At 40.2% G+C, this 25,279-nt stretch overlaps 1 protein-coding gene across 1 annotated transcript in view; it reads right to left on the bottom strand.

The window, feature by feature from the left end:
• Positions 1 to 24,728, bottom strand: part of DSCAM (DS cell adhesion molecule) — an 861,731-nt gene extending 837,003 nt beyond the window's left edge. The window contains exons 1-2 of the mRNA XM_050784546.1: positions 24,629 to 24,728; positions 20,836 to 20,947 (exon numbers count right to left, since the gene is read on the bottom strand). Coding sequence (XP_050640503.1) covers positions 20,836 to 20,938 — 103 coding nt within the window. The 5' untranslated portion in view covers positions 20,939 to 20,947; positions 24,629 to 24,728. The remainder of the gene's footprint in view (positions 1 to 20,835; positions 20,948 to 24,628) is intronic.
• Positions 24,729 to 25,279: the final 551 nt, after the last annotated feature.

Below are 25,279 nucleotides of genomic sequence, written 5' to 3'. Positions count from 1 at the left end.
AGACACCAGGGAAGACAGCCTTGATGAAATGCCCCAGGGTCTCTAAAGGAGTTCCGTCCTCACTGGGAAGGCGCTCAACACAGAGGGGCAGAGGTCCCAAAACACCACGTGGAGAAAGGCGAGGGGCCAGCCTTGTGTTCCCCGCAGGACTGATGTGGTTCTGGAGTCCAGTGGTTAAGACCCGGCTTGGGGTCAGACCCCGTCAGGGCTGCTGAGCCTGAGCCAGAGCGAGGTGACCCCTGCAGGTGGCTTTACCTCTGCCCTCCAAAGACTGGTCTGTTAACCCTACCTATGCCACAGAGCTGCTGTGACAATCAAATGACTTAAAACCTGCCAAGCGCCTAGAATAGTGCCCAGCATGCAGAGAGCAAAAGATCCTATAAATGTAAGTATTTACTATCGTTACTGCTGCTACAGCTTTGCTGTGTTTTTAGTGAGGTTCTATGCCTTGACGCAAGAGCAGAAGAAAGGGAACAGTGTCAAAGACAGGTCAAGAATGAGGAAAAGACAGGAAGGCAGGCAATGTAGAAAGCAGAAGTTGGAAAGAAAGAAGAAAACTATACAGGCATTTCCTTTTCATTGACATAAACCAAATTTTAGTGGCTCGAGAGAAGTGTAAGAAATTGGGGATAAGATGAAATTGGACTCTTCATTTCAGACACATTAAAAATGCTAATTAAAAATATACAGAAGAAAAATACTTGAATCATAAGCAAAATTTAAGACCAAGCAATTCAGATAGAAGAATATTCTGGAGACAGTATGTTCATGTATAACCCAGGGGCCAGGGATACATCTTTTTTTTTTTCAGATGGAGTCACACTCTGTCACCCAGGCTGGAGTGCGGTGGCACGATCTTGGCTCACTGCAACCTCTGCCTCCCACATTCAAGCGATTCTCCTGTCTCAGCCTCCTGAGTAGCTGGGACTACAGGCGCGTACCACCATGCCTGGCTAATTTTTTTGTATTTTAGTAGAGACAGGGTTTCACCATGTTGGCCCAGATGGTCTCGATCTCCTGACCTCATGATCTGCCCACCTCAGCCTCCCAGCGTGCTGGGATTACAGGTGTGAGCCACTGTGCCCGGCCAGGATACATCTTTAAACATTGACAGAAGCCCAGAAGCTTATAAAATAAAAGACAAATAACTGCAATATTCTTTTAATGACAAACTTCTGACCAAAACAAAGTCAGAAGACAAGTAATGGGTGGACTAAGGGGCACACTCACCACCTGCAAGATAGATAGAGGCCTAATGTCAATATGAGGTTGAACATTTAACAATTGACAACAAAAAGCAATTAATAGGCATGTGATCGTTTAGAGGAAAAGAAAACAAAACAGCCAATAAAGCTGAGCAGAAGCTGAACCACATTAATAGGCAGGGGACTGTACATTTAAATAACAATTGGACATTGCTTCTCATCCACCAAACGGAAAGGACCTAAATGACAAGGAAACTAATGTTGGTGGGACACAGGGGAAAAGGATACTTGTGGACATTGTTGGTGGCAATTTGATACTTTTGTAGCTGTCTTTAATTTTAATGGATTCTGGCAATATCTATTTACAAACAAAACAAAAATCACCTACCCTTCAACTTTGCAATTTTAGTCTTAGGCATCTGTTCCACTGAGATAAAACATCAGCAGAACTTAAAGCTGTATTGGCAATGAATGCTATCTGCTGCCGAACAGTTTGCTGAAACAAGGGAAAAAAGCGAGAGAGAGAAGAAAAAGAAAGGAAAGAGAGAAAGGGAGGAAGCCATCCAAATACCTATCCTTGAGGAATGTTGAATTAAATATAGTCTTAAAAAATCAGGGATGTGTAGACATTTCCACCACATTTAATTAAGTGAAAAAAGCAAGATACAGAAGAAGATATAAAAAAAAGCAAGATACAGAAGAAGATATAAAATATGTCACTTTTGTAAAACAGACAACACACATCTGTGTGTGTGTGAGAGACAGAGAGAAGAGAGATCTTGTAAGGGTGAAAACATGTTGCACAGCAAATATTAACATTGGTTACCTGATTTTATTGAGGTGAAGAGAAGAGGAGAAAGAAAAGAGAAAAACAAACAAAAAGGGGTTAATTTAGAAAATCAACACATATAACATGACCACACTTATGTAAAATATAACCGCTAAAATAAAATGGCAATGGTAGTTATCTAAGTAGTGGGATGCCAGTTCTTTCTCTGTCTATTATAATTTTCTGGGTTATCTGATTATTTTTATTTTCTTTAAAAAATCTAAAATTATGTTGAAAGGCAATAAAGAAACAAAATTAAGTATATTATGAAACCTAACAAGATTTGTGTAGCATAATACAGCAAACAGGTTCTTAGGCACACACTGGAACTAACTTTCTTGTCTCCTTTTCTTCTGATCTTTCTGGTCCTGCCTAGTTGAAACCCAGCAGCACCTTTAGGGAGGGGTGTGAACCCACTTTCCATCACAGTCATGCATCCACAGGCCCATTCTTCCCATATCACTTGTCACTTCCCCCTCTTGTCATCCATATCCTCCTGAGAGTTCATAAGGACCCTTGAAGGTATGTTTCATTCTGCAGCGTCCACTACACTGGACGTGTGTTGGATGAGAGGCCATTTTGACCTTTTCTCATTGTTAAAATCTCTAAACAAAGTAACTTGTTTATATTAGCCAGGGTTCTTAAGAGAAAACAGAGCAAATTGGATAAATATATTATAGACTACATTTGTGAAACTTGATGTGTGTGTGCATGTATATGTGTATATATGTATGTGTGTGTGTATATATATACACACACACACACATGCCTATACATATATGTGTGTGTAGACAGCATTTTACTGTAAGGTACTGGTTCACACGGCGATGGAGGCTGAGAAGTCCCATGCCTTGCCATTTGCAAGCATGATGCAGATGAGACCCGGGAAAGTCAGTGGTGTAGTTCAAAGGCCTGAGAGCTGCAGAGCCAGTGGTACACATTCCAGTCTGCGTCTGAAGGCCTGATAACCAGGAACTCTGGGGGAAGAAAACATGCCCCAGCTCAAGGGATCAGGCAGAGGATAAATTCAACCTTCCTTCTTCTTTTTGTTCTACTCAGGCTCTCAACAGATTGGATGAGGCCCACCCACAATGGAGAGGGCCATCTACTTCACTCAGTCCACCAATGCAAATGTGAGTCTCTTGCAGAAACACTCTCACAGACACATCCAGAAATAATGTTTCACCAGCTATCTGGGCACCCCATGGCCCAGTCAAGTTGACAAATACAATTAACCATCACAGTACCCCATCAGGTTCACTTCCTCATTCTCCTCCAGAAGGCCGGGCCACAGGGCAGGGAGAAGTCAGAAACAAAACTCCATGGAAACAGCAGTTGAGAGTAAAGGAAGTGACAGGGGAGACGGAACCCGTTTTCTGCACTTACACAGAGCAAGTCCTTGCAGAAGTGAACGTTTTTCGGGAATGGGAGGGACGGTGAGCGGTTTACAGAAAAAAAGACATGGAGTATTTATGGAGATCTGTGATTGGAGAGTAAGGAGGGGGCCAGATTCAAGTCCACTTGACCGCCTGGCTCACAGTGTCTAGCCTTTGCCTTGCAGAGGTATGGCATGTGCCAGGGTGGCTGAGGGCAGTGCCCTCTCCGCTGAGGAAGGCCCACTGAGAGCAACTAGAAGCAGCACCTGCAGTCCAGAGCATAGCCAATGACATCTGTCTGCCAATGCCTATATGATTTCATCACATTTTAAGAAAAGTCTTGAAAAGCAACTCTCAGTATCTGTAAGGTATTTTAACTTTTTCATAACTATTTCTCTAGGAATAGTAATGGATATTACTCCAAGGATGGGTGAGGAGCAACTGAAAACTAAATAATATGTGACTGTGAGAGATATTAATAGCTTTTGTTATTTAAGACAAATGTAACCTCTTCGGTCTCTGGCAGATCCTTTCCAAAGCAAGTGAAAGACTCAGAATGTGATCCACAACCAGGACATCGACCTATTCATTGAGCAAAGATTTATTGAGCCCCTGCTACTGGCTAGCATTGTGAACACATAGGATATACCAGTGGACAAAATAGACAGCAACTGTTTCTCACACGATGCTTACAGTCAACATTATGCTCACTGTATGAAAATTATACTCATGCTTGTTTGTTTCTGAGAGCATTTCAAGGACAAAAACTTATTAAATCCTGAATGACTTGCATCCTGGTGTTGTCTTTGAGATTTCTCTTCTCATGCAATTTACTGTCATTGAAAATACCAACCACACATGCATATGCAAAAATATAACTGGATGAATGGTCAGTTCTGTGATTATACCATAGCAACTGGATGGGGAAAAAAACAAACATCCACCATTAGAGACCAATTAAATAATCATCTAGATTATGGAATATTATGCAGCTATTAAAATGACAAGGCAGCTTTAGGGCTCATATAACAGATCTCCAGATATTTTGAAGCTAAAGAAGTAGTGAAATAAAATTAGTGGATACTGTATGTTTCCACTCCTGTAAAGAAATGTGTACTCATTTCTATGTTTATGCATGCATACAAAGCTCTTGGAGAGATCTATAAGAAGCTGTTATCCATAGCTGCATCTCAAAAGACAGACTGGAGTAGGACAGAGAAGGAATATATAATTTCATGAAATCACCTTCTTGATTAAATAGATGTTTTCTTACTAATTTTGTTTTATTTTAGCATGCACAAGTCTACTTCTTAATTATAAAAAGATACCAATGAACTTTAAGAGGTTATTATATACAGTTCTACAACTGTCAAATATGCCAGCTGCTAGCTACATGACTATTTCAATTTAAAGGTAAATTAATTGAAGTTAAAAAAAAAATGAGATCCTCAGCTGCACTCACCATATTTCAAGTGCTCAGTAGCCACATGGCGAGTGGCTGGCACATTAAACAGTGCTGACATATGGAACATTTCCATTATTGCAGACAGTTATATTGGACAGTGCTGCATACTCCATGAACCTAGAGCCAGTGAATTTTTTCATGAGATATCTAAGCCTTCGTTCTTCACACTAGAGTTGACTCAAAAGAAAATTACCCAGGAGAGCTGTATAGTATAGAAAAAGACAGAAGTTTCCTCAAAATTAACACACATCTCCCCTTCTATCTCCACTCATTAACAAGCAGCAAAGTTAGAAAGTCATTCCTTCAACCTTTTTACAGTGTCATGATCAAGACTTTAAGTTATTTTGCATGTATTTTAAGTGTTACAAGGTCTGGGAACTTTTCCCCTGCAGCAACACAGATTGATCACTATTTATTGGTGTTATTTATTAGCATAAAGTAATAAAAAATAAGTACAAACCAACCCTAATCTGATTTTTTAATTACTGTGTAAGTGCTGGTAATTCCTCACTTTTTTAGATTCCTCACATTCAAACGTGTTTAACCTTCTGAGGTCCCTTCCAACACTGAGAAGCCACAAGCATAATCCCAAGTGAGACTTGAGTTTGGATAACCGTGGATGACTAAAAGTTATCAGTGTATTTGGCTCAATAAGCTAAAAAGTACCAATGAATTATTTAGGGATTGCCCATTCATTTCTACTCTGAAAGTTTTACTTGTGTTTCTTAATGAGTCTAATATGAATTTAAATCTCCAGCCACCAAAACTACAGTCTTAGTCAAATGCCAACAAAGTAAACTTTTAGACTTAGAAGTCGTCTTCTTCCAATTAGGAAGAGATAAATGCAGAAGTACCTCTTACCCTTGCCCTTCAGAGTGAAAGTAACTGGTTTTAAAATTCTCTCCTTTTCACACCAAGCTAATAGAGTATTGGACCATTATCTGGCTGGAGAGCTGCCCTCCTGAGACGTCTCTGTGGCGGACACATGCATTTCATCTGTTAATAATAGTATCTTCAACAAAGAGCCCCGCACCAAGCCATCTGTTAGGTTGGGGGTTTTCATAATCAACCAACAGAGGAGGAAGTGTGTGCGAATACAAAACGCCCTTTCACTCTAGTTCTCTTTTTCCCTGTTTGGACTCCCTTGAAGAAACTGCAACAATCCATTTTAGAGGAGAGACCTTAGAACCTGCGGAGAAAGCACAAACTGCATATTTCCCTGCAAACAAATATTCAGAATGACCTTCTTGCTACCAGGAGAGGAATGTAAATCTCCCAGTGCTACAAGCTCTCCTTTTTCTTATTCACATACTTTTATGAGAATCAGCTTATAATAGCAACCTGATCTGAACCCACCATGCAGGAAAGTGAGGCAAAGATGGGGTCTGGACCAGCCCACAAAGAACATCCTGTCTTAGGCCAGACATTTTACCAAGAGAGCCTCAAAGCAGGCCAGAAAAGGGAAGATGAGGTAAAAGAGCACATTTCTGCTATTAACTGTTAATCAGATGGGAAAACCCAGCAAATATAACTCAGCAAACCACCTGCTTCTCTTCAGAAGGTGCAAAGGAGTAAAACACAATAGAATCACTTCTAGTTTTCTTTTTATCTACCAAAGTGGTCTGAATAAAAATTAAATAATTTTTGAAAATTTCACATTTGTCAACCATTACCCACATCATTCTTGTGTGCAATTTTTAAGTAAACACACCATTAACATGGTGTTGGTGGGTCACTGACACTGGTAGTGTCATTAACATGGCACTGGTAGGCAATGCCATCATAAATGAATTTTCACAAAAATAATTGTCTTTTATGGGAACAAAAGGAACTTGCTCAAAAAACACTTATATTACCAACTTTCAAGTTGGACAGATGAAGATCTGAGTTTGTCCCTCCCATTACTAGTAATGCGACCTTGAACAACTCACTGACTCTCTCTAGTCCTCAGTTTCCTCATCTGAAAAATGGGAATGTCAACAGAATATAACCTATAAGGTTCTTGTAAGGTTTAAATCAAACATCATCTCTGCTCAGAGCTGTGCCTGGGACATAGATAAGCTCAGTGTGGTAGTGTTAGCGATTTATCATTTTCCACCTTGTTAAGGAACGCACATGGAGCGTAACTAAAGTTTTCTTATTTACTGAAGCCCATCATTGTGAACATTACAGTGTAGGTCAGAGGCCCAGCTGTCACTCTACTTAGTGTTCCCATTGATTTGGCGGAACTCAATTGTTTGGTGTTTGGGACAGTTTCTGATACCTAGCCCCCATATTCATTTCTGGTTTTTAATCAGCTATGAACTAGGAATACAAGTGACCAAATAAATTACTACTGTACTCAAGATAGATGTAAATGGGCTCAAATTCAGCGATTCTCATATTAGAATCACCTAGAGAGCTTGAGCTGCTGTGAAGACAAGGCATCTGCATTTTATAAGCCCCAGGTGAGTCCCATGTCCCGGGGGAGGCCACAGCTGGAAATGTAGGTGAGTTCCCTCATTCCCTGACAGCAGCCAGGAAGGGCAGTAAGTGGGAAGCCTGCAGTAAGTACAGCTGGGGGCAGGCCTGGAGCTTCCTTTCCAGTAGGAGGGCCAAGGTCACAGATTACTTTATATGTCTAAAACTAATGCGACCCTCAAGGAGAGGGAGAGGGAAGAAATCAAAGAAAATTAAATCCTTCGACCAGTGCTAACCAAAGTCGCTATGTTCCAAGTCTTGTGCTACACGGTTGGAGTATGTTGGTAAATAAGACAGACATGACCCTAACCCCTACGTGCACAGAGGACTGACAAGAAGACTAATGGGGGCAAATAAACCAATAATTGCACAAGTAGCTACACATCTGAATAATTAAAGAAATTGCAATTACATAATTGTACTACGGAAAGTACTTGGATGAAAAAGTGTAAGGTGTGGGGAGATACGGCAAAGAGGTGCTAACCAAGGATGAGTGATCAGACAGCATCATGAGGAGGACCAGAGAGGGTGGTGACTTACTTTTCTGGGACTGCCATAACAAAGCGCCACATGCTAGGGTCGTTTCAAAACAGAAATACATTTTCTGATGATTCTGGAGGCCAGAAGTGCAAGATCCAGTTGTCAGCAGGGTTGGTTCCTTCTGAGGCTCTGAGAAAGGGATCTTTTCCAGGCCTACCCTCAGTGTCTAGTGATTTGCTGGCAATCTTGGGTGTGCCTCGGCTTCTGCTGCATGTCTGCATGGCGTTCTCTGCCTTGGGGTTCACACAGTGTTCTCCTAGTGCACCTGTCTGTGTCCAAGCTTCTCCTTTTTATAAGGACATCAGGCTTATTGGATTAGAAACCACTGTAATGAGTGCATCTTAACTTGATCATCTCTAATAAGGTCATATTCACAGGTACTGGGGGTTAGAACTTCAACATCTTTTAGAGAAACACATTTCAGCCATTAACAGGTAGCAAAGATTTAGACTGGGTGAAGGAGGATGGAAGAAGAAAGCATTGCTAGAGAAAAAAGCACATGCTGAGGCCCTCAGCAAAGAGGGCTGCTGCAGTGACCAGGAATGGCTGGGAGCTTGGTCTGCCGGAGTGTGGGAAGCAAGAGGAGAGTCAGGAGGCACGAGCAGCGGCTGATCCTGCAGAGCTCTGGGGGCTCTGTGTGGAATGTGGGAGCCAACATGGGAGATGATGAAACCAAGACAACTGAAGGTGAGATGTAGCAGAACCAGCAAGAGGGACAAAAGGGAACTGCCCCTCAGTCATCTGACTGAAGACCCAAGGTCTAATTCCAGAGAGGGATAAACAGTCTCTGGACTGAATGACAGCAGACAAAGCTGAAAATGAAATTCAATTTGAAAACAGGAGGTTAAAGAAATGTTCATATACTGAAGGTTGAGATTCCCCACCTTCTTTCTCTAGTAGGCTCTTAGGAGTCTGGCAGCCAGAGATGACGCTGTGATACCTGGTTAGTCCAAAAGAAGAGGCACAAAGATACTGCCATGCAGATCCCCTCATTGAAGCCACCGAAGCAGACCACCCTTAACTTTTCAGTACTTCTCCAACTGTAGCATGAATAACAATTATGGTGGGAGGGAGGCATTAAAATGCAGATTGCTGGGCCCCACTCTAGATTCTGATTCAGAAGGTCTGGGAGGAGCTCAAGAACATGCACGTCTAACAAGCACCTCGGGAAGGCTGAAACTGCTGCTCCATGGACCACACTTTGAGAACCACTGCTCTAGAGAGTCAATGAATACATGGGTGTCAATGAGCTTCCAACCAGCATTTTACAATTCTTAAGTGCAAGCACAGATTAAATATTCAAAGGAGCCAAGACATTTGAAAAAAAAAAAAAATCTATTCTAAAAGACAGTGACGAAGACAAACAAAAAGGAAAAAATAGTGACATAGAGGAAAAAGACTCTTTGGCAAGAAGACAATGTCATTAAATCAACCATTATTCTCAGAGAGAGAAGATAAAAAATATTCCATCTGTAATAATAGAATACATGTTATTTTTCCAAAAGGAACATTCAAAGATCAAAAGTAAAGTTCTTAGAAATTGAAAACATGGGCCGGGCGCGGTGGCTCAAGCCTGTAATCCCAGCACTTTGGAAGGCCGAGACGGGCGGATCACGAGGTCAGGAGATCGAGACCATCCTGGCTAACACGGTGAAACCCCGTCTCTACTAAAAAAAAATACAAAAAACTAGCCAGGCAAGGTGGCGGGCACCTAAAGAGAGAGCAGGAGGGGCTTGTCCAGGCTCACCAAGGAGTCTGGAATGGGTAATGTGTACTGAATACTTAGCGTACGCCGGGCTCCAGACTCCATGCCAGGATGCAGGAATGCACAAGGTCCTGCCATGGGAGAGTACTCAAGGAGCTCTTGAAAGATCTGTTGCCAGGATCAGTGACCTGGTGATGGAATGCTTAGAAGAGCGGGACAAGTACCTGAACCCCTTTGCTCCTCTTGTAGGCATTTGGATTCCTCATCATGCCTTTATGCAAGACTTGGCCTAGGTGTTTGGGGAACCTGTTGTTCTCACCAGTGCCAGCCTCAGCTCCCAGGCCAATTCTCTGAATGTCAAGGAGTCTCAAGACCTCTTGCTTCCATTGTCCTTGGTCATTGATGGGGGACACATCAGGGATGGCCAGAACCCTGAATGTTGCCTGGGCTCCACTGCAGTTGACTTATCTGTGCCTGGAAAGTTTGTTATCATCTGTCCAGGCTATACCATGAAGAGTACTACAGCCATCCTTCAATAGAAGTATGGCTACTCCCCTCACACACATCCTGCTTGTGTGTGCTGGATCCTATTTGTCTGTCCTCTGCTGACTGGCAAGCCCTCATTGGCAGAGGCCACCGGATCTACACACTAGCTTGACTCTAGGCAGTGTGTCTTTCTGAACACTGGAGGTCAAGTACCAGAAGCTGTTGCTTAGCTGTGCACCTGGAGGAAAAGTTGTATTTATTATGTGTAGTTTCATATATCCACCAAAAGCTGAATGGAGAGGTTAAGAACATTCCTAGGTGGCCTTATTCCAATAAGTTTCTTCTCTGTCTCTCCTTTTTTAAATTGAAAAGTAATTAAAATAACAGATTTAGAATCTAGTGAGAACCTTGTCTCTGATGGGTGGTGGTATTTAAGGTTCCAACCAGACAGAAGTATTGGTGCTGTTTAAGAAGTCTCAGGTGATCAGAGGCGTCTGTTAGGCTCTTGAAGCTGGAACAAGATTGCAGAGTCGCAGGCCAAATGCAGTATTTCCCTGATCCAGTGGGGCAGTGATGTTGTGTACTATAACTGCTGGGGGGTGAGAGTGAGTAGTCATTTTGAGTTAATAGTGGGAAGTCTGCTCAGTTGGCAGGGGGTAGAGGTGGGGAGAGGCAGTCCAGATAAATGAATTTTGGAAAATACATCTCTAATAATCCTTTGCAGCCAGTGACTTTTTTCTTACTTATTCAAAAAATAAGTTACAGTTAATTATACCTACAACACCTCTATTTAAATTCAGATTGGCTCAGCAGCCTTTTGTCTTTATTTGCATGCACACCAAGTGTTTAACATAATTATGGTTAGGCATTTGAACTTTGTTTTTCTTTAACATAAAGAAATGCTACTATTAAACAATTTTGTCAATAGAAAATAATTAAAGAAAGAAAATTAGAGATACAAGAAATTTTTTAAATTAGAGGACTAGCCCATGGAGTCTAATATCTGGCTTAAAGTAGCTCCAGAAGGAGGCGAGATCACATGGAGGGAAGAGTATCCTCAAAGAATCCAAGGAGCCTTCTCAGATTCAAAGGACATGATTTTCCAAACCGAAAGGGCCCATCAAATACCTAGCACAACAGAAGAATGTAGACCTACACCTCAGCACACGTATGTGACACTTTAGGATACAGCAGCAACCCATCCTGTAAACTCTTAGTGGAAAAAATAGTTACATTTAATACAAAGGATTGAGAATCAGTATAGCATTGGATTTCTTAAAAATGGTACTAGAAGTTAGAGAACAGATGACCAAGTCATTCAAAACCATAGGTAAAATTATTTCCAACCTAGAATTTAATGCCTAAGCAACCTATTAGTAAGTAGAATAAATACACTTTCATAAAACAAGGTCTGAAAAACTTTACCTCCCCGATGTGCTTTACCAGGGAGTTACTGAAGGATGGGCTCCACTAAAACAAAAGGAGAAACCAAAAAAGAAGACCTGAGGTACAGAAAACAGAAAGTCTAAAACAACACAGGGATGAAGGGACTGTCCAAGAGGATGGTGAGGGTCCTAAGATGCAGCTGTATCCAAAGCCCAGAGAGCAACAAACTCAGGCAGAATCTGGTCAGAAGCTCTCCGGAGATGTCTTTAAATGTCTGGGTCCTTGAACACAGTAAGAGGAAAATTACATAAATGACAGAGAGTTTGGAATTGGTAATAATGACATGGGAAACCAAGCAAATAAGAGAGCCCAACAAATATTAACTTTAGGAAAAAATAAATTTTTAAAAATGAGAAGAGGAAGAAAGCACTACTCTGTGTAGCTCAGCTATGAATATTGGACTACTCAGAAACACTGGATACTGAAAATATGAACATGTAGTATGGATCTAGATTAATTTGACAACTATCTTGAGAGATTCATGATGGAAGCAAATGTCAAAGATATGGTAGAGTGAAATAGAACTCAGTATTCATCTGCTATCATGGGAAGTTAATAAAACTGAAATTATTATTATTATTATTTTGAGATGGAGTCTTGCTCTGTCACCCAGGCTAGAGTACAGTGGCTCAATCTTAGCTCACTGAAACCTCCAATTCTTGGGTTCAAGAGATTCTTCTGCCTGCTGTATAGAAATGCTACTGATTTGCACATTGATTTTGTATCCTGGAACCTTGTAAAAAAAATTTTATCAGTTCTCATTGTCTTTTGGTGGAGTCTTTAGGGTTTTCTAGGTATGGGATCATATTGTTAGTGAAGAGAGATAGTTTGACTTCTTCCTTTCCTATTTGGATGCCTTTTATTTTTGTCTCTTGCCTGATAGTTCTGGTTAAGACTTCCACTGCTATGTTGATTAGAAGTGGTGACAGTGGGCATCTTTGTCCTGTTCTAGCTCTCAAGAGGAATGATTCCAGCTTGTGCTCATTCAGTATGAGGTTGGTGGTGGGTTTGCCATAGACGGCTCTTATTATTTTGAAAGCTACACACCTACAACTATCTGATCTTTGACAAGGCTGACTAAAACATGCAATGGGGAAAGAACTCCTTGTTCAATAAATGGTGCTGGGATAACTAGCTAGCCATAAGCCAAAGAATGAAATTATACTCTTGCCTTTCACCATATATAAAAATTAACTCAAGACAGATTAAAGATTTACATGTATGACCTCAAATTACAAAAATCTTAGAAGAAAACCTAGGAAATACCCTTCTTAACATGGGCCTTAGCAAATAATTTTTGGCTAAGTCTTCAAAAGCAATTACAAAAAAAATTAACAAGTGGGACCTAATTAAACTAAAGAATTTCTGCACAGCAAAAGAAACTATCATCAGAGTAAGCAGACAACCTATAGAATGGGAGAAAATTTTTGCAAACTGTACATCTGACAAAGGTCTAATATCCAGCATCTATAAGGAAATTAAACAAATTGACAAGAGAAAACAAACAACCCCATTAAAAAGTGGGCAAAAGACGTGAGGAGACACTTCTTAAGAGAAGACACACAAGCGACCAACAAACATGAAAAAATGCACAGCACAGTCATCAGAGAAATGCAAATCAAAAGCATAATAAGATACCATCTCACACCAGTCAGAATGGCTATCATCAAAACATAAAAAACAACAGACGCTGACAAAGATGCAGAGAAAAGAGAATGCCTATATAGTGTTGGTGGGAGTGTAAATTAGTTCAGCCACTGTGGAAAGCAGTTTGGAGATTTCTCAAAGAACTTAAAACAGAGCTACCATTCGGCCCAGCAATCCCATTACTGGGTATATACCCAAAGGGAAACAGTTATAACAAAAAGACACATGCATTCATAAGTTTATCACCACTCTACTCACAATAACAAAGACATGGAATCAACCTAGGTGCCCATCAATGGTGAACTGGATAAAGCAAATGTGGTATATATATATACCATGAATACTATGCAGCCATAAAAAAGAATGAAATCATGTCCTTTGTAGCAGCATGGATGGAGACGAAGGACATAATCCTAACTGAAATAACACAGAAACAGAAACCAAATACCACATGTTCTCACTTATGTGTGGGAGCTAAACATTGAGCACACGTGGACATTAACATAGGAACAACAGCCACTGCAGGCTACTTGAAGAGGGAGGGAGGGAGTGCACATGGGTTGAAAAACTTCCTATTAGATGCTATGTTCACTATGCATGGACAACGTACCCATGTAAGAAACCTACACATGTACCCCCTGTATCTAAAAGAGAAGTTGAAAGAGAATTGAAATCTCTTCCCAAGGGAGAGACAGGCTATGAAAAGAGAGAACTCTGTAGCTGTCCCTAACAGGACTGACTTTATTTGGAACAGAGCATAGGAAAGTCCAAGCCAAAGGGCATTGTCAAAAACAACGGAGACTGTGGTGGTAAACAATTAAGAGAAGGCTTATAGCTTCATGATATCAATAAGTGAAATAGGAGACAAGCTAGAACTTTAACAGAAAGAACCATGGGGAGAATCAGTTAAGATGAGTCATCTGGAGTCAGAGAAAGCCTCAAAAACTACCTCTGAAAAGGGGCCTGATTTTAATTGGATTAGAACGTGGAGCAATGTATGCCCCAGGGCAGTGCAAAAAACAATAGTGCAATCAGCTAGCAATAGGTAGAGGCTAATAGTTGAGTGTGATCTCAACACAGTGAAAACAGCCCAAAGCTTAATGGGGAAATCACACAAAGAGTTTGGTCACAGAAAGCCTGGCTAAAACTGTTGTCATGCATGTCCAAGTCTGTATCCTGTGAGAAGCAATATCAAAGTTGACACACTGCAGACGAAACAGACTTCACTAAACTGGTCCAGTCAAGTCACTAGTCATTAAACAGATAAAAAAACAAATAACACCAGCAAGCCTCGGGGGAGGGAGGTTAGTATCCAAAGTTGCTACAATATATTATCTAAAATGTCCATGTTTTAGTGAGAGAGACAGAGAGAGAAACAGAGATGGAGAGGGGGGGAAAGAGAGAGAGAGAGAAAGAGATCATTCAAAAACAAAAATAGGAAAGAATGACACATACAGAGGAAAAAAAAAAAAAAAAAAACAAACCAGGCAACAGAAAGCACCTTTAAGAGACTCAAATTTTGGACTTAGATGAAAACATCAAAGATTCTCTTACAAATATTTCCAAAGAGCTAAAGAAACTATGTTTAAAAAAGTAAAGGTCTATATGTTTACAATGTCTCATCACATAGAGAATACCAACAAAGAGATATAAATTATTAAAACAAACCAAATGAAATTTCTAGAGTTGAAAATTACACTAACCAAAATGAAAAATTTACTAGAGGGGCTCAAAAGTCAATACGAGCTAGTAGAAGAAAGAATTAGCAAACTTGAAGATAAGTAGATAGAGATTATGCAATTGGAGGAACAGAAAAAAAGAATAAAGAAAAATTCCCAGAGTCTCAGCAAATGTCGGGAACCATCACTTCAAGCAGTGAAGTGCGACGAGCGTATCAAAGAAGCAAAGAGAGAAAAGAGTATGAAAAATTTTTAAAGAAATAATGGCTAAAAACTGAGCAAATATAATAAAAATCTTTAATCTACAAATCCAAATCTCTCAATAAATTCTAAGTCAGGTAAATGTAAGAGATCCAAACCCAGACACATTATAGACAAAACATTGAGTGCCAAAGACAAAGAAAAATCTTACAAACAGCAAGACTAAAACAACTTGACTCATACAAGAAAACTGCAATAATTTCAACAGCTGACTTTTCATCAGAATTAATGGAGGCTAAAGCAGTGGATGACATTAAAAATGCTAAAAGAGAAAGAACCAAGAGTTTTATATTCAGCAAGACAATCTTTCTAATGTGAAAGCAAAAAAGGCAGAGAATTTATGGCACACAGACCTGCCTTATTAGCAATACTAAAGAAATATCTTCAAACTGAATGCAAGTGACAGCAGAGTAATTCAAATTTATGAAACAAAAAAGGTCCCAATAAAGTATATAGTTAATTGTAAAAGATAGAATAATTGAATATTTCTTCTTCTTTCTTCTCTCAATTGATTTAAAAGACAAGTGCATAAGATAATATGTATGGAATTATATTATTGGGCCCATAACTTACAAAATTGCAATATATTTGACAATAATAGCACAAAGGAGGCAGGTAGAAGCAAAATTATGTCAGAGAAAGAAAACGACACAAGTTGATAACTAAAATCTACAAGAAGAAATAAAGAGAAACAGAAATGTAAAATAGGAAATATTATTATAACATATAACAAACATTATAATTACATTAAAAAAAGAATGAAGGAATGGAGTTATATAAGAATAATGTTTCTATAATTCACTTGAATTAAGTTAGCCTAAATCTAAAGTAGAATCTGATACATTATATGTATATTGTAAATCCCAGAGAAACCAGTAAAAAGAAAACTGGAAAATATATAGTAAAAAATTGACTAAATAAATCAAAATGCTGCATTAGAAAATATTCACTTAATGCAAAATAAAGTAGTAAATGAGAAATAGAGAAACAGAAAATACATGTGACATATTTTTTAAAAAACCAAAAAGTAAAATAATAGACAAATCCAAACATATCAATAACAATATTAAATGTGGATGAATTAAGCTACCTGACCAAAGGCAAAGATTGTCAGATTGGACAAAGTAAAAACAAGATCCAACTATATGATATCTACAAAAGACACCCTTTAAATTCAAAGATATACATAGGTTTAAAGTAAGAGAATACAAAATTGTATATAGGAATAAAAGACTTGGAGTAGCTATATAAATATCAGATGACATGAACTTTAAAACAAAAATAATTATAAAGAGGGAAATTTTATAAAGACAAAAACAAATTTGTCAAGAATATATAGCAATTATAAACGTATATACAACAAACAACAGAGTCCCCAAAATAGGTAAAGCAAACCTGACAATGCAAAAATAATAGTTTCATATCTCACTTTCAATAATAAATACAAAAATTAGGCAAAGAGTCAACAAAGATAAAGACTTGAATAATGCCATAAATAACCAGACCTAACAGACATCTGTAGCAGCAATCCTCAACCTTTCTGGCACCAGGGACCACTTTAAGGGAAGATAATTTTTCCACAGTCGGGAGTGGAGGGTGGGCAGGGGCTGGTTTCAGGATGATTCGAGTACATTACAGTTATTGTACACTCTATTTCTATTATTATTACATTGTACTATATAATAGGATAATTATACAACTCATCATAATGTAGAATCAGTGGGAGTTCTGCGCTTGTTTTCCTGCAACTAGATGGTCTCATTTGAGGGTGACTGGAGACAGTGACAGAACATCAGGCATTAGGTTCTCATAAGGAGCACACAACCTCGATCCCTCACATACATAGTTCACAATAGGGTTCGTGCTCCTGTGAGAACATAACACTGCTGCTGATGTGACAGGAAACGGAGCTCAGGCAGTAATGTAAGTGATGGGGACTGGCTGTAAACACAGATAAAGCTTCGCTAGCTTGCCCGCTGCTAACCTCCTGCTGGTTCCTAATAGGCCATGGACTGGTATCAATCCATGGCCCAGGGTTTGGGATCTCTGATCTATAGAGCACTTCAACCAGTAAGAGCAAAATGCACAATCTTCTCAAGCACACATGGAACATTCTCTGCATAGACCATCAAAAAAAGCCCAAACAAATTTAAAAGAATTGAACTCATACTAACTGTGTTCACTCACCGTAGTGAAATAAATTAGAAATCAGTAACAATACAAAATTTGTGAAAGTTGTAAAATTTGGAAATTAAACAACATGCTCCTAAATAAGTAATATGTCAAAGAAGAAACCAAAGGAATATTAGAAAATATTTTGAGATGAATGTAAATGAAGACATAACACCAAAATGTATGTGATGCAGATTAAGCAGTGAGAGGGAATTTTTTAACTACAATTGACTTTATTAAAAAATAAGAAAGATCTAAAATTAGTAACCTACTATGTGAAGACACTAGGGAAGAAAAACAAAAAGCAAATTAAACCTAAAGCAAGTAGATAAAATAAAATAATAAATATTAGAGATGAAATTAAGGATAGAAAAACAATGGAAAATCAATAAAATTAAAAGTTGTTTCTTTGAAAAGATCAACAAAATTAAGAAATCTTTATTTAGCTTGACTAAGAAAAAGAAAGATTCAAATTACTGAAGTTAGGAAAGAATCAGGAAATATTATTGTTGATCTACTAAATTAGATTATAAGGAAGTACTATGAGCAATTATATGGAAATAAATTATATAATTTAGACGAAATGGACAAATTGCTAGAAAATCACAAATTTCTGGAACCAACTAAAAAAGAAGTAGAAAAATCTGACTAGGCATATAGTAAGTAAGAAGATTGGATTATTTATCAAGAAACTACCCACATACAGTGTGGCAATTCCTCAAGGATCTAAAACTAGAAATACCATTTGATTCAGCAATCCCACTACTGGGTATATACCCAAAGGATTATAAATCATGCTGCTATAAAGAAATGTGCACATGTATGCTTACTGCAGCACTACCTACAATAGCAAAGACTTAGAACCAGCCCAAATGCCCATCAATCATAGACTAGATAAAGAAAATGTGGCATATATATAGCATAGAATACTATGCAGCCATAAAAAAGAATAAGTTCGTTTCCTTTGCAGGGACATGGATGAAGCTGGAAACCATCATTCTCAGCAAACTAACACGGGAACAGAAAACCAAACACTGCATGTTCTCACTCATAAGTGGGAGCTGAACATTGAGAACACATGGACACAGGAGGGGAACATCACACACTGGGCACTATCTGCAGGGAAAGGGAAAAGGATAAAGGGAAGCGAGAGCATTAGGACAAATACCTAATGCATGTGGAGCTTAAAACCTAAATGATGGGTTGATAGGTGCAACAAACCACCATGGCACATGTGTATCTATGTGACAAACCTGCACCTTCAGCGCATGTATCCCAGAACTTAAAACAAAATAAAAAATAAAATAAATAAAAAATAATTACTTCCACTTCCATAGTAATCACACTAATTAGAATTTTCCAAGCAGAAAAAAAAGAAACTACCTATAAAAATTGCCCAGGCACTGACACTGATGGCCTTATTGGTTAATTCTACCAAACAGTTGAAAAACCAGTAAGGCCAATTCTTCATAAACTCTTCCAAAAATTAGAAGAGGAAGGATTGTTTCCCAAGTCATTCCACAGGCCAGTATTAACCCAATACCAAAACTAGACAAAGATATCACAAGAAAACTACAGACAGAATCTGTAGTGGATGAATTTCATAATATGCCTTATAAAAGTAGATTTAAAAATTCTCATCTAAATACTAGAAACCCAATTCAGCAATACACAAAAGAACTGTACATCATGACCAAATAGCATTTATCCTAGGAATGCAAGGTTGTTTAACATCTGAAAAATCAATGCTTATAACACATATTAATACAATAAAGAATACAATCTTTGAGATCATTTCAATAGATGCAGACAAAACATCTGACAAAGCCAATGCCCTTTTACGATAAGACTATTTAGCAAATGAAGAATAGAAAGGAATTTTCTCAATGTGATAAAGGAAATCTACAAAACCCCACAGCTAACATAATATTTAATAGTGAAAGACTGAATATTTTCCCCTCAAGATCAAGAACACAGTAAGGATGTCTGCTCTTATCACTTCTAGTCAATATTGTTTAAAAAAAAAAAAAAAAGTTATCCAGGTAATTGGGCAAGAAAAGAAATAAAAGACATTCAGATTGAAAAGGAAGAAGTAGAACTATTTATTGGCAAATGAAATGATCTTGTATATGGAAAACACTGAGGAACCCACTAAAAACTATTAAAACTAATAATTTGAGCAAGATTGCAGGATACAAGATCAATTTACAAATTTCAGCTATATTTCTATACCATTTCAATTAACAACCTAAAAATCAAATCTAGAAATCAATTCCATTTACAATAGCATTAAAAAATAAAATGTTTAGAAATATATTTAGAAATATATTTAACAAAAGAAACATAAAACATGTATTCAGAAAATGGAAACACAACCCACCAAACTGAAGAAAATATTTCCAAGTCATAAATCTGATAAGGGATTTGTATTCAAACTATAAAAAGAACTCTTACAACTCAGTGATTAAAAATAAATAAGCTAATTAAAAATGGGCAAAGGATGTGATTAGGCTTTTTCCCCCAAGGAACATGGGCAAATGACCACAACACATGGAAAGACACTCAATATCATTAGTTATCAAGGAAATACAAATCAAAACCACAATGAGATACCACTTCACCAAGGGTCAAAAGGAGAGACAGTAACAAATCTTTGCAAGGTTGTAAAGAAATGGAAACCCTCATTCATTGCTGCTGGAAATGAGATACGCACAGCTACTTTGGAAACCAGCTTGGCAGTTCCTTAAAAAGTTAAACATAGAGATACCACGTGACCCAGCAATTCAACTCCCAGGTATCAACTCAAGGGAAATGAGAACATATATCCACAAAATACCTCTACATGAATATTTTAGCAGCATTATTAATAATAGCTAAAAATTGAAACAACTCAAATGTCCATTAACTGATGAATAGGTAAATAAAATGTGGTATATCCATATAATGAAATATTATTGAGAAATAGAAAAGAATGAAGTAATTACTATAGTGTGGATGAACTTAAAAGCACTAAGTTAAGTGAAAGAAACCAGTCACTTTGGGAGGCCGAGACGGGCGGATCACGAGGTCAGGAGATTGAGACCATCCTGGCTAACACTGTGAAACCCCATCTCTACTAAAAATACAAAAAATTAGCCGGGCGCGGTGGCGGGCACCTGTAGTCCCAGCTACACGGGAGGCTGAGGCAGGAGAATGGCGTGAACCCAGGGGACGGAGCTTGCAGTGAGTGGAGATCGTGCCACTGCACTCCAGCCTGGGCAACAGAGCGAGACTCCGTGTCAAAAAAAAAAAAAAAAAAAAAAGAAAGAAAGAAAGAAGCCAGTCACAAAGGACCCCATGTGGCATAATTCCAAGTCTATGAAATGTCCAGACTAGGCAAATTTATAGAAATAGAAAATAGATTACTGGTTGTCTAGGGCTAGAGCAGGTGGAGTAGAAAGAGAACAGAAGAATGGGAAAAGGCGAATTGGAGTAGGTAAAGAGTTCTATGTTAGGCCATATTTGTGTTTCTATAAATAGCTGAGACTAGGCAATTAATAAAGAAAAGAAGTTTAATTGGCTTACGGTTCTGCAGGCTGTACAAACAGGGTACCAACATCTGCTCAGCTTCTGCCAAGAGTCTCAGGAAGCTGACAACCATGGTGGAAGGTGAAAAGGGAGCTGGCATGTCACATGGCTAGAGCAGGAACAAGAGACAGAGCAAGAGAGTGAGGGGGGAGGGCCACACATTTTCAGACAATCAGATTTCCCCTCCTGACCCAAACACCTCCCACCAGGCCTCACTTCCAACACTGGGGATTACATTTCAGTATGAGATTTGGACAGAACAACCAACCAAACTCTATCAGGTTCCATTTTGTGGTGACAATAAGGATCTACAGTCAGATTTGACCATGGTTGTATAACTCTGTAAATGCACTGAAAACCATTGAATTGCACTCGTTAAATGGGTAAATTATATGGTGTATGAAATACGTCTCCATATAGCTGTTTTAGAAACACATGAGCAAGAGACAGAAAGTTACAGACTACATTTGACAACATTTCTGAGTAAGCATGGAGACTGTTTACTAAATGTCTTTGTCACCTTAAAGCCATGCTATTCTTCATGTGAGATCCTGCTTCACAGCAATAGCTCATGAACTCTTTACAGGTATAGAAATACAATAAAAATGTAGATTCAACTAATTGTTGTTTATAACATTAACACTATAATAAGGATGTAGTTTTGCCTACTGTATCCCAGGTATTATGAGTACTGGCTGGTCTCTATACCCCTCCACCTTTCTCTGCTCTCTCTGTGCCCTAAGCAGCTGATTTCTGTGGACTGCATCAACTTGGCTCTCTCATTGCAAAGGTTTAAATGCTTGGGTCCTCTCATTAGGCTGTATTCCTAATGACCACAAGCCCTGTCTGCAACCCCCTCCCACAATTCTTCTGACCATAATGAGGGTCCTATAATACCCTTTGCTCCCCTTGCCCTTTCACTCTTAGGAGTGGAGAAGCTTTGTGCTGGGGCCTAATGTGATGCTATTAGGTGGTTTTGGAAGGTAATTAGGTCTTGAGGGTGGAACCCTGATGAATGGCATGACTGTCCTTGTCTAAGGACTCCGAGGAATTTTTTCACCCTCTTTCCACCTTGTGAAGATGCAGTGAGAAATCAGCAGTCTGCAATCTGAAAGAGGGCCCTCACCAGAACCCGAACGTCCTGGCACCCTGATCTTGGACTTTCAGCCTCCAGAACTATGAGAAATACATTTCTGTTATGTATAAGCCACGAATCTATGGTACTTTTATTATCACAAGTCAAATGAACTAAGACACTGATTCCACTGGGTTTGACCAACAGAAACATGGATAGGAACCCAGAGAGCAGAAAGAGAGCAGTCTAATTACATAGCCTTCCTCCCTCCCTCTCCTACTGGGGTTTTGTGGGTGGCTGTATTCCTAATGACCACAGGCCCTGTCTACAACCCGCTTCTACAGTTCTTCTGACCATGATGAGGGTCCTATAACTCCCTTCGCTCCCATCACCCTTTCACTCTTAGGAGTGGAGCAGCTTTGTGCTGGGGCCTAATGTGATGCTATCAGGAGGTCTTTGGAAGGTAATAGGTCATGAGGGTGGAACCTTCAGAGCAGTATTACTGTCCCTGTCCAAGAGACTCCAAGGAATTATTTCACCCTCTTTCCACCTTGTGAAGATGCAATGAGAAATCAGCAGTCTGCAATCTGCCCTCACCAGATTGCCCTGAAAGAGGGCCCTCACCAGAACCCGAACGTCCTGGCACCCTGATCTTGGACTTCCAGCCTCCAGAACTATGAGAAAAACATTTCTGTTATGTATAAGCCACTGATCTATGGTACTTTTATTACCACAGATCAAATGAATTAAGACACTGATTCCATTGGGTTTGGCCAACAGAGACCTGGACAGGAACCCAAAGCACAGAAAGAGAGAGGCTTGCTCCACAAGCCCTGTCTGCAACCTGCTTCTATGGTTCTTCTGACCATGATGAGGGTCCTATAACACCCTTCGCTCCCCTTGCTTGCCCCTTCACTCTAAGGAGTGCAGAAGCTTTGTGCTGGGGCCATTCCTGAGTCATGTCATCCTCTCTTACTTGGTGCCCACACCTCGGTTCACAGTCGCTCACTGCTCCTGCCATCTGTTTCCAGCTGGGAAGTTGGTAGAGACAGGGCAAGCACACCAATTCCTTACCTAACAGGAACCCTCTAGGGTCAAAGAGAAGAATTAGTTCCACTGTTCAGACTCATCACGTCATGTTCTGCCTACCTTGGCCTTGAAGACCCACATCTGCACCAAATGACATGTTATAACGATGCTCTATTGGGTGGCCTTTTGCTTTTAGTTTTCTGTGACACTAGAGATACTCTTGCAAGCAACAGAGTTTAACTTTAGAAGCTGAATCTTTAGCCTACAAAAATGAGCTTACCATAAATACGGTCAGTGTGCCTATTTTATAATGTATCAAATAGAATAGTAAGAATCAAAACAATCTTAAAAGTAAATTGTGTTACACAAATTTGATATCCAAATAATATTTTAAGCTTACTGGATATGCATTTTGAAGTGGAAACCTGAATTCCTGGCTTCCAGGCCCGGTTACTGCCTCCACCTGTGTCTCATCTGCCTTTGTCTGGGAAGCAGTTTTCAGACCCAGCTGAGCCTGACCCAGCGGAATCTTCGGTGCTTAGCACAGCCAGGCTGATAAGAGTTTGTCTTCCTTCAGAATGCAAAACAATTCATCCAGAACTAGCAAGTCCACACATAAGGGATATTTATGCTTATTGTGCCAGATCTCTGAATGGCTGATTTAAAAAATTACATAAAATAAAATCTTGTGTGTCTCTTGTGGGTTAAGAAGTGCATTGCACTATTTTTTTCATGGCTACTTTAACCATGGGTGGCCTACATTTCTTTCCTTCCTTCAGGTCATGTAACATCAGATCTTTTTATCAGTATGATAGCTGGAGATGTATTTATAAGCTTTTTTCTATAGCAACATACAAAACATTTACAGTATTTCATTTATCAAGAACCTCTCTCTTTGTGGCAGACACAAAACCTGACTTGAAGTCAGTTAAGGAGTGATGTGACTTGGGGAATCTTCAGAAAAAGCCTTTGACTGAGAATGTCACCTCTGCTGCCAGTCACCTTACTGTGATAGGGTTTTCCCTTTAAGCCAGGATTTCCCAAAGTGTGTGGAGAAAGACACAACCAAGGTATTACCTTTGGTTAGGTCAGGGGATGGGACTGGAAGGCAATTCGGTAGGAGAGAGACTATTAACATTTTATACATTTTATCATTTCACTCATTGCAACAAGTGTATATTCCTAAGGCAATTTGTTTACAGAAATCAGATACTAAGCATTTTAAGGTAAAAAGTAATAGAGTTAGGGGAATGGGAATACATTCTGGGAACTCTGCTTTAAAGTAGGTTCTCACTGATAAACAACCTCTATCCCATGCCACAGAGGGCCCTTCAAAGCCACATCCAAGACCTGGTACAGTGGCTTGCACCTGTAATTCCAACACTTCGCCATTACAAGGTGCCAGGATTGCTTGAGCCCAGGAGTTCAAGACCTGCTTCGGCAATATAGTGAGACTCTGTCTCTACAAAGAAATATTTTTTAAAACTTAGCGGCGTGTGGTGGCATGAACTTGTAATCCCAGCTACTCAGGAGGCTTAGGCAGGAGGATTGCTTGAGCCCAAGAGTGAGAGGCTGCAGTGAACCATGATCATACCACTGCACTCTAGCCTGGGTGATAGAGCAAGACTCTATCTCTAAAAAAAAAAAAAAAAAGGAAATAAAACACATCCCACCCTGAAAACTCACCTTCCCCCACGCCACCCAATGCACAGGCACCCTAAGTCCCAGAACCACTGAGAGGTGACAACGTGGTGCTAGCAGCCCTCACTCGCTCTCGGCGCCTCCTCGCCCTCGGCGTCCACTCTGGTCGAACTTGAGGAGCCCTTCAGCCCGCCGCTGCACTGCGGCGGCCTCTCCCTGGGCTGGCCTAGGCCGGAGTAGGCTCCCCATGCTTGTGGGGAGGTGTGGAGAGACAGGCGCGGGCGGCAACGCGGGCTGCACGCGGCGTTCGCGGGCCAGGGCGAGTTCCAGGTGGGCGCGGGCTCGACCGGCCCCGCGCTCGGAGTGGCCGGCCTGCGCCGCCACCTCTGGGCAGTGAGGGGGCTTAGCACCCAGGCCAGCAGCTACTGAGGGTGCGCCGGGTCCCCCAGCACTGCCGGCCCGCCCGCGCCGCGCTCGAATTCTCAGCTGGCCTCAGCTGCCTCCCCGCGGGACAGGGCTCGGGACCTGCAGCCCGCCTTGCCCGAGCCCCTCCCCCGTGGGCTCCCGCGCGGCCCGAGCCTCCCCGACAGGCGCCGCCCCCTGCTCCGCGGCGCCTGGTCCCATCACCGCCCAAGGGCTGAGGAGGGCGGGCGGCCGGGCGCACAGTGCGGGACTGGCGGGCAGCTCCCCCCGCTG

This window comes from Macaca thibetana, chromosome 3 (genome assembly GCF_024542745.1).
Source record: "Macaca thibetana thibetana isolate TM-01 chromosome 3, ASM2454274v1, whole genome shotgun sequence".
Lineage (NCBI taxonomy): Eukaryota > Metazoa > Chordata > Mammalia > Primates > Cercopithecidae > Macaca > Macaca thibetana.
Note: the sequence above shows the minus strand (reverse complement) of the source record. Positions and strands in the feature narration are given on the sequence as shown.